The 10,221-nt window shown below is 42.5% G+C and overlaps 1 protein-coding gene across 2 annotated transcripts in view; it reads left to right on the top strand.

The window, feature by feature from the left end:
• LOC126334738 (transcription elongation factor SPT4-A) overlaps positions 1 to 8,675 on the top strand; it is a 28,564-nt gene extending 19,889 nt beyond the window's left edge. The window contains exons 3-4 of one of the 2 annotated variants that reach the window (XM_049997298.1): positions 8,240 to 8,295; positions 8,400 to 8,479. In XM_049997298.1, coding sequence (XP_049853255.1) covers positions 8,240 to 8,295; positions 8,400 to 8,458 — 115 coding nt within the window. In that variant the 3' untranslated portion in view covers positions 8,459 to 8,479. Of the gene's footprint in view, positions 1 to 8,239; positions 8,296 to 8,395 lie in introns of both variants that reach the window. The other variant, XM_049997288.1, reaches the window with a different exon arrangement.
• The last annotated feature ends 1,546 nt before the right edge of the window (positions 8,676 to 10,221 follow it).

The raw sequence follows: 10,221 nt of genomic DNA on the forward strand, positions 1-10,221 counted from the left end.
TCTATTACTCCTGTAGTCATTGATGCTATAATGGCTTTATGGGCCTGATTTCCTGCTCTACACTAACTGAGTTTGAAAGTTTGGACCTGTTTCTAACCAGATCTCAGAAGTTACCCTGATTAAATGCTCAAGATAATTTTTGGGTAAGAGATTTAGAACACATTCACACATTTACCTGTCATAATCATGTGGCTAACCCAGCCAATAGTTGTTAAGTTGAAATTTTGCTCTAAAACTATAACGTGACCATTAAGTAAATGCACAATTTACTACAGGCTATCCCTCAAATGTTCCTTCGCTACTGACCTTGAACTTTCTAAAGGTTTTCCCCGAAAATGTTATGCCAATACTGATTGTGAAGTGGGGTGGGGGGATGTCAATAAAAGCAGCCATGTATTATGTTTGATCTGTCGTGAGCACTACCCATTTTTTTTGTACATTCAGAATCTGTACTTACCTCACTGGGCACCAGTAGCTAGGTGCTTGTAACAACAGGATCGCCACAGAACTCGGGTGTCGGGCATCTTTGCTGACAACACGAGTCACGATTTGCAGCGTGGTGCACCCAGTGTTCTCCATAGTTAGCAGCAATCTCTTGCCCTCACTCGTCCTATCCAAGCAAGCATACAGAGTGGACCCTAGCCTTCCTTCCCAATCTAGCTGTTTGAGAAACTAAGTCTGAGATGAGAGATATATTTCTGTTTAGGCACAATGTGTACATGTTAGTTCATGAGAGAAAATCTTATTCAGCACATACCCTTGATCTATGTAGCGACAAACAGTTAAAGAGAAAAAATAAAAGCAAGGTGTTCAAAAAGCAAGTCATGTAAAATCCAGTCGTATTAATGTCTCATCAACTTCTCCTTCTGAAATAAAAAAAAAAATATATATTCTCTTGAAAATGAAAGATCGTCTGGATTTAACAGTGTTTTTAACAGAGTACAAGACTTGTTCCCGTATAGTAAATGCTGTTGTTTCTGGAATATGCAATGCATCATTAACTCACAGCCTCTTTCCAGATAGATTGAAATATGTCATTGCTTAATTGGCTGTAAGAAAGGTATAGGAGACATGTCAATAACTACCGACTTGTTTCACATTGTTTTCCAAAAGTTTTGAGAAGGCAACGTAGTTTAGCAACAATAGTGTCTTCAGTGAATCACAGTTTTGGTATAAGAAGAGTTGCTCATCTGAAAATGCCATTTACTGTTCACTCACCAAATTTTAAAAGAGTTAAAAAAACAAAGTAGCACCATTTGTTATTTCCTGTGACCTATCCAAGGCATTTGATATTGTGAATTAAGATATTCTCTTAGATAAAATGGGCCTTCATGGAATTCATGGTACAGCCAACCAATGGGAAGTTGTACTTAATAATTCAACCAATGGAAGCAGAGGAGATTTGTGTGAATGGGAAGAAATCACTTATAGGGTTAACAAGGCTCCATCGTAAGGCCCCAGTTGTTTCTCATAATATGTAAATAACTCTCCATCTAATATATAACAAGCAGAATTAGTACTATTTTTGCAGACAACACTAACATTGTAGCCAATCCAAACACAGCTACAGCAACAGAAGAAATGATAATTAATGTTCTTAAAAGTATTACTGAGTGATTTTTAGCAAATGGTCTCACTCTCCATTCCAGAAAGACACAGTATTACACAAATGATAAGTGTAACACATGATGAGCAAATAATAACTGGAGTGGAAATTTTAAAATTTTTGGCACTCTTATTGAGGAGTATGTAAATTGGAAAAATCACATTTTGGAACTCCTAAAACAATGTAATTCAGCCACATTTGCACTTTAAATACTTTCAAATCTTGGAGAGAGAGAAATCAGTAAGTTGCCATATTTTGTGTATTTTCACTCAATAATGTCATACAGAGTAGTATTATGGTTTAATAAAGAAAGTCTTCATTGCTCAAAACTGTGTTGTATGAATAATATGTGGTGTTCACCCATGATCATATTGTATATATATCTGTTTAAGGCATTGTGCATTCTGACTACAGCTTCACAGTATATTTATTCCCTCATGAAGTTTGTTGTAAATAATCCACTGCACTTCAAAAGGAACAATAATGTACATAACTACAATACCTGAGAGAAAAATGGCATTAATTATTCCAGTTTAAGGTTGTCTTTAGCACAGAAAGGGGTGCCCAAAGCTGCAACTAAAATTTCTGATCACTCACCCAGTGATATAAAATGTCTGACAAACAGCAAAGTAAAATTTGAGAAAATACTGAAAAAGTTTGTCCTAGACATCTCTTTATCTTCTGTGGATGAATTTCTATTTCTGTAATCTTAAAAGGTGATGGACATTAATTACTAAATTGCTGCTGTATATAAAAATGTAATACATCTTGTAAATGATCATCATGTATTGATATTTACAAATGAATGTGTAATACGAATGTAAAGTGACTCATTCGACATCACTATTATCAATCGTGTTAATGAACCTGAGATCAGCCCGTAATTTCTTCAAACAAAACACTCCCATTTACATTTATTTTTGTCTTCATATTTATTAGACTGCCAGTTAGTGCTATGAAAGTGCAATAAAGGGCTCTTTTGTCAGGGTAATCCATAGCCAGACGTGGAGGACTTTCTTTGACATTCATAGTGCTGTTCACTAGACAGTGCTTGTTGTTTGGACTTACTGCTTGTTATTTTTGTCATAGTGTTGTTTAAATTTTTATTGTTCCAAGGAACTTACAGCAGTTTTAAAAGCCACATTGTATTTGGGTTGCTTATTGCTGATGTGCATTACCAGGTTCACCATTGCTTTGTGATATGAAATAGGTTTGTCTTTCTGGAGTTTACTGGTACTGAATCGTGTGCAACAAACTGAATGTTCATAGACATAAACTGAAATGTTTTGACATGAAGTACATTCAGTAAAGATTTTCACCGATCCTGTATTGTCATTTTATATAAGTAATTATAGCAGTAGCATTATTGAATGTTGTTGTGGTCTTCAGTCCTGTCTGTGCACTCCTGAATGCTGACCCACACGTCTGACATGTAGTAAAAGGTGACTGGATAACACACAATTCCCAGTACCGGGTCAACTCATAGGGCTCGCACGCACCCCCTGCTACATGCCAGGCCCAGAGAGGAGTGATTGCCTGAGCTGGCACCTTCCCAAATTGCCAGTTGGGCCCTCTGTCAACAGTTTGGGAGGTATGATCCAAGGTGTGAACAATCACCTAAGGTGGGTGAGGCCGCCTCTGAGGTGGCCCCCAGTTGGAAGGAGCGCACTATCAGAGCTGCTTGCAATTATGGGAGATTTTGTTGCAGTTAGCCAATCATCAACTTGGTCTTTGTGTACTAAATGAAAACAGAGTGAGGCTGAAAATTCAAAGACTCTCCCAGCTGCATATCAGTTCATTGTGGCATTGCATACTAGAGGTGGCCAGTCCTCTGCTACAGTTAATCCATTTATTATTTGTTTATGCAATGCCCTTTGTTTTTGGAGACTACTTGTGCTTCTCAGGCACAACAACGGCTTGCAGCTTCGCTCCTCCATGGCTATACCATTAATGTCGAGGCACATCAAAAGCTGAATTCTTTGCATGGTGTTATTTACACTAGGTTGCTTGATGGTGTGACCAAGGGAGAAATCCAAACTGTCCTCTCTGATCAGGATGTCAGTGCTGTCCTTAGAGTCATGAAAAATGTTGATGTGACCTTTGTGCCTACATGCACTCTTTTTCTCATGTTGGACAGAGTAGTGCTTTCATCAAAGGTCAAAGTAGGCTATGAAGTAACCCAATGTGCTGCTACCAGTGTCAATGTTACAACCATACTCGAATGTTCTGTCAAACCCTGGACAAATGTGCTACTTATGGTAGGGATACTCACAAGGGTGATTGCCATCTGCCTCCTCCCTGCTGTGTCAATTGCAGTGGCGACCTTCTAGCCTCCTCCCGAGACTGTCCTGTGTATCTTGATGAGGTAGCCTTCCAGGAGATACGACTGAAGGAAGAAGTGCCTTATCCTGTCGCTCACAAGCTGTTGGATTTTCGGAAGTCCTGCGTTTTACCATCTGGCATTTACAGTACTGTTCTCACTACACCTCACTCCAAAAAGGACGCGGCCATGTAGACTTGTGATCTCAAATTCAGCACCGCAAAGTAAAATCGCCCAGTGTCGTGGTAGCACCCCATCTCCTCCTCCAGCTATCTACCAAGCAACCAAATTTTTGCTTCCGACAGTGAAATCACATGATACACAACTGGCAGGCCAGAAAGAACAGGAGTACTCCTGCAAAGACTTCTTATGTCCCTCCAGCCAACAAACACCTGAGTCTTCATCTGCCAACTGCAAAGGCTCCAAGAAACCAAACAAAGAAAACAGTCCTCTCATTCACTGACTCGGACATCCTCTTTGATGGTGTCCCCCGTGATAGCCTCATCTGGCTGACCTCTGTTTCGCTGGTGCGCACTGCCAACTGTTTTTCTGAACTGGAATTCACTGGCTGGCCCAGTGCAAATGCTGATGTTTCTGTAGATCTCATGGAGTAGGATTCTCCAACCTCTGAACACTGTAGGCTGGTACTAAGCAGACGCTGAGATGACACCCCTTCATTTTTTACTTATCTTTCCTCATCATGACTCCTCCAATGGAAGATTCGTGGCCATAGGTCCAACAAAGATGATTTACAGCTGCTCTTGGAATTGCAGTGTCCCCTTGTTCTCCGACTCCAGGAAACATAATTGTGTCCTCGTGATCGCTTTGACCTCTGGCATTTCGTTCCAGTGCACTTTGAAACACCCCCCCCTCCCGAGGACGACATTCCATCTCATGAGGGAGTCATACTGCTCATCCTGGATGATGTTCATGGTCAAACCACCTCACTGAACACCTGGCTGCAAGCTGTTGCATTCTACATTTTCCTTCCTCACTTCATCATTTCTCTTTGTGCCTTCTACATCACTCCACCACTCAGTGTCGCCAGGGTCCCCTTTCTCCGGCTTATTGGGCAACTCCCTCACCCCTTTTTGCTGCTTCATGACTTTAATGCGTACCATTCGGGGTTCTACCAGAACCACTCCAAGAGGTGCCCTCTTGGCTGACCTTATCAATCAACTCAACCTCATCTGCCTTAACACTAAAGCTCCCACATTCCTTTCAGACTCCACACTCACACCTGTTCCCAGTTGGACCTCTCATTTTGTACTGCCCAACTTGCGTATCATCTCAATTGGTCAGTTTTCTATGACATGTATTCAAGCAACCATTTTCCATGCGCTGTCCATTTGCTGACTCCTACCCCACCTATGAGCAAATCCAATTGGCTGCTTTCTAGAAGCAATTGGAGGCTTTGCTCCTCACTGGCGACCTTCGATGAACAACATTTTCCCAGTTGTGATGATCAGGTAGAATACCTTACAAACGTTATCCTTACCACCACAGAATATTCCATTCCTCGCACTTCATTTTTACCGCGCCATATTAAAGTTCCTTGGTGGACTGGGTCATGCTGTGACGCAATTCACGTGCGGAGACATGCTCTCCGTTTTTTTAACAGTGATCCTAAGATGGTGAATCACACTTGTTTTTAACAGTTGCATGCACAGTGTCATCACATTCTTTGGGTTATCAAAAAAAGCTAGCTGGATTTCATTTACTAGTTGTTTTAACAGTTCAACCCCCTCCTCGATCGTTTGGGCCAGCCACTAACAGCTCTCTGGGATCCAAGGTCCATTCTCAAATTTCGAGCTCGACTGTAGCCTATGTTGTCATAGTGGGCTATATTGCTGTCTCCAACACCTTGGGCTGCTATTTTGCAGAGATTTCGAATTCCACTCACTATCACTCTGCCTTCCCCACTCGAGAAATGAGTTGAAGGGACTTGGGTGACACCCCTCTGCTCTCAGAATCATGAATGCTACAATGTCATCTTTGCTGCATGGGAGCTGGATCACACTCTCACTTCCTCCCAATCTTCTGCCCCAGTGCCGGACAATGTTCACATTCAGATGTTGCGGCATATTTCCCTCGGGCAAGCACTTTCTCCTTCATTTGTACGATCGCATCTGAGCAGATGGCATGTTCCCCAGATACTATCATGAGGTCACTCTCATGCTCATACCTAAGCCTGGTAAGGAGAAACACCTTCCTTCTGACTACCACCCAATTTCTCTCTCCAGCTGTGATTCCCAGGTGAAGGAACGTGTAATTCATGCCCCTCTGGTATGGTGGCTCAAGTCTCGCAACCTACTAACCATTGCACTTTATGGATTTCGAGTGGGCTGTTCTGCAGTTGACTATCTCATTACTTTGTCAACCCATCTCATGAATGGTTTCCTGCTGAAATCCCAGACTGGCCCTGTTTTTTGATTTGGAGAAAGCCTACATCTGCTGGAGGAGTGGTATCCTCCATACACTCTATACACGTGGCTTCCATGGCCACGTGCCTTTCTCCTTCAGAAATTTTTAAAAGACAGAGTTTGCAAGGTATGTGTGGGTTCTGTCTTCTTGGACACCTTTATCTGGGAAAATGGTGTGCCTCAAGGTTCCGTCCCGAGTATTGTCCTCTTTGCTATCGCCATTAACCTTATTATGGCCTGTCTCCCACCAGGCATCTCCAGCTTCACTTTTTGTTGATAATCTTGTGACCGATTACATTTCTCCATGCATTTCTCTTCCTGTGCAGCTTCTTGAACGATGTCTCGATCATCTTTACTCATGGACATTGAGAATGGATTTTGCTTTTCCACTGACAAAACTTTTTTTATGGATTTCTGGTGGCACAATGGGCTTTTTCTGCTGTCTTTACATCTTGTGCCTATTGTTCTTCTATTCACTGTAACAATGAAATTCCTGGGGCTCATGCTCAATAGGAAGCTTTCTTGGTCATCCCACGTGTCTTGCCCGGACCACCCGCTGTACCCGGTCCGTCAGTGTCCCATGTGTGCTAAGCAGTACTTCCTGGGGAGCAGATTGGATCACCCTCCTCCATTTGTACCGATCCCCTGTCTGTTCGAAACTAGACTATGGGTGTTTTGTTTATGCATGTGCACATCCATCCATCTTATGCCACCTAAATACAATCCATCATCGCGGCATCCATTTGTGTAACCTCTGTGTACGCTGATAGCTCTTGGACTGACTGTGGTGTTGGGTGTGCCTTCGGCATTGAGATCAACCATTTTCGGTATTGGCTTCTGGAACATTGCTCAGAATTTACAGGGGAGCTCTTTGCCCTGTATCAGGCCATGCAGTACTCAAGCAACACATGCTTTTAAATTGTCATTTGCTCCAACTCACTCAGTGCCCTTCCAAGCTGCTGTATCCTGTACTCAGTCCATTCGTTTGTGCAACAGGTCCAAGTAAGCTTTCACTCGCTGCTTCTTGATGGAGCCACAGTGATGTTTATGTGTGTCCATGGTCATATCGGTCTGACAGGAAACGAGGCTGCTTACACTGCTGCCCTGTAGTCCTCCTACCTCAGCCCACTAGTTCTTCCATTATTTCTGATGATCTCTGTGTTGCCATCTGTCTGCAGGTGGTGTTCCTTTGGCCTTACCCCTGGTCTTTCCTTCATGGGAACAAGCTCCAGGGAATTAAACCTTTCACAGCTGTTTGGCCGACCTCCTGTCAGCCCAAGGAGATAATTTTAGCTTGGTTGTGTACTGGTCTCTGTTGTTTTAGCCACTGCTGTTTAAGTGGTGATCCACTGCCTCTTTGTGCTCATTGTCACCAGTTTTTGATGGTTCACCATTTCCTGACGGAATGCCCTTTTTTTTTAACCACTTATGTTCTAATTTGTGTTTGCCACAGAGTTATTGGCTGTTTCAATGAATGATGTGTGGACTGTTGACCGCTTTTTGCATTTTTCCATCATAGCAATAAGGGGAAGGACATTTAATCTTCAGTTCAGGACCTCTGTTGTGTCTGTGGCGTATGTCGTGGACCTTATTCCAAGGGGAAGTCCTTGTTTTTAGCTACCTTCCTTCCGTCATTTAGGCTTAACAGATAGTTGCATTTAACTCCTTTTTCATCTTATTGCTCTGTGGTTCTGACATGGATGCAAATGACCTTAGTTGTTTTTGTGCCCTAAAACAAAACGCAATCAATCAATTGTTGTAAAATGCCTAAACACAGCAAGGCAAGGACAGTATTTTTCTGCTCTCTAGCTTTTGTTTTAATTCATTTCTAGCTGTTACTTGATGTAATGATTTTTATATTAATATTAATTTTCATTTCTATGCGTGCAGGATGATTGCTGCAATGAGTCCTGAGGACAGCTGGGTCTGTAAATGGCAGCGGATAAGTAAGTAATATTTAAAATTACATTACAGAAAATATGTTGTTGTTTATATTTAGTTTTATTTATTTGACCTAGTAATCTGCTAAACCAATTTTTTCTGCAGATAGGTTCACTAAAGGAGTATATGCGATATCAGTGTCTGGTCGCCTGCCAGCTGGTATTGTGAGAGAGATGAAGAGCCGAGGAATCACATACAGATCTCGAGACACCAGCCAACGCTGAATTTCTATCCTTCAGCTGGTGTGATTTGGACTTCTGACACTTTGTATGGACAATGAAATTATTTTATTTTGATTGTTTTCACACATGTATGACCAAAAAGTATGTAAATTTATTCATTTTGTAAAGTTGTTACTAGAATAAATGACTTTCTGGAAAATGCACTGAGCTTTTGTATTCACTATACTTCTATTGATCTATGGGTTGCCATCTCGTGTGGAAATTACAGTTCGATAGAATGTAGAATATTGTTTCTTGTCTGGTTACCACCGACTTTGCAGATCAAACGATGACAATTTTATTTGAATAGCCTTGTGGTAATTGTTGCATAGTGAAAATTGTGTTGTGCTGTCAGTTTGTTTACCTCAAAATGACTGCTAAAGCAATTTCAGCGATGAAGCTTATTGTCTCGTGTTGTTCTCACAATAGCTGACTTTCTGACCGACTAGCCTTCCTTGTAGCCTTCCCCAATTTATCCTTCCCTCCTCCCCAGGGGAGGAGTTACTAGTTTCAAAAGTTGGATTGTGTATTTACTGCTGTACCTCCCATGGGGAAATGATTCATAAGGAATAATAAGACACATGTAAACAAGAACAAGAGTTTATTACAACCACAGTAGAGAGATTTAATAATGAAGGAAAACTTCTCAATAAAAAATAATACAACTTCCCAGACATTGACAGGCATATGCCTGGAACACACAGTGAGTAAACATAATGGGACGTGAAGATTATGCCACTGATAATCCCCAATGACTAGGACATTTAGCATAGTGGGCCAAACAGGTATGTCCTAAATTGTAGCTGGAATGTCTTAGGTTCTGTTTGCGGTGGATTCCGACTGGGCTCTGACTGATGGGCTGCTAAGAGTCAGTAGATAGATTGGCCCAGACCTCCAGTGAAGCGAATTGCCAACATGTTGGCTTGAGCCACCCTATATAGCCAGGGCACAGTGAAATTTGTGCCGATGCAGTTCTGCACACGTGGCATGGCTGAGGAAATAGGTACCTGGCACAGAGGACCTCTGGTGGTGCTCCCCCTGCAGGTCTGGGGGCTAGAATAGGCCCACGGTATTCCTGCCTGTCGTAAGAGATGACTAAAAGGAGTCTCGTACGTTTCGGCCCTATAAGTTCAGGTTCCAATTTATTGTTTGACCTCCCACTTTCCAAATTCTACAGAAGTGCGGGCCATATGGGGGAGGACACATTATGTGGTGCAAGAGTTATCCACAGTGCCCTTAGATTCGTTCTCCTGAACCTCTTCTCGTCATGGCTTTGCATCTTCACCTGCAATTCAACTATCTGGGCAAGGACACTTTTTAGGGTAGGTCATCTTCTTCCATTGTCTCCTGTCCTCTTTTTCCCCATGACAGTATTGGACTTCTCTGCGCCCAGTATCCAGTACGGTAACCAGTCCATAGTTTTGGGGCCGTCATGTACCCATTTGGTGATAGCCCTCGACAACACAAGGATCGCACAGCTGATACCTGAGCTGTAAACTGCCTATGTATGCCCAACTTTGAGGGGCATCTGGACTCCCAGCAATGGCTATCATGCCAAGTGGTCTTTGCTGTGGCTGGGTGGTGCCTGGGGAGAGCACCTGATTGGAGTGGGTGGCATCAGGGCGGATGACCCGCAATGAAGTGGACAAGGTCATCTGTTGCTGGTCACTGAACGGCGCCAGCAGTCTCTAAGAAAGGCAAGTTCGAATA

Source organism: Schistocerca gregaria, chromosome 1 (genome assembly GCF_023897955.1).
Source record: "Schistocerca gregaria isolate iqSchGreg1 chromosome 1, iqSchGreg1.2, whole genome shotgun sequence".
NCBI classification, from domain to species: domain Eukaryota; kingdom Metazoa; phylum Arthropoda; class Insecta; order Orthoptera; family Acrididae; genus Schistocerca; species Schistocerca gregaria.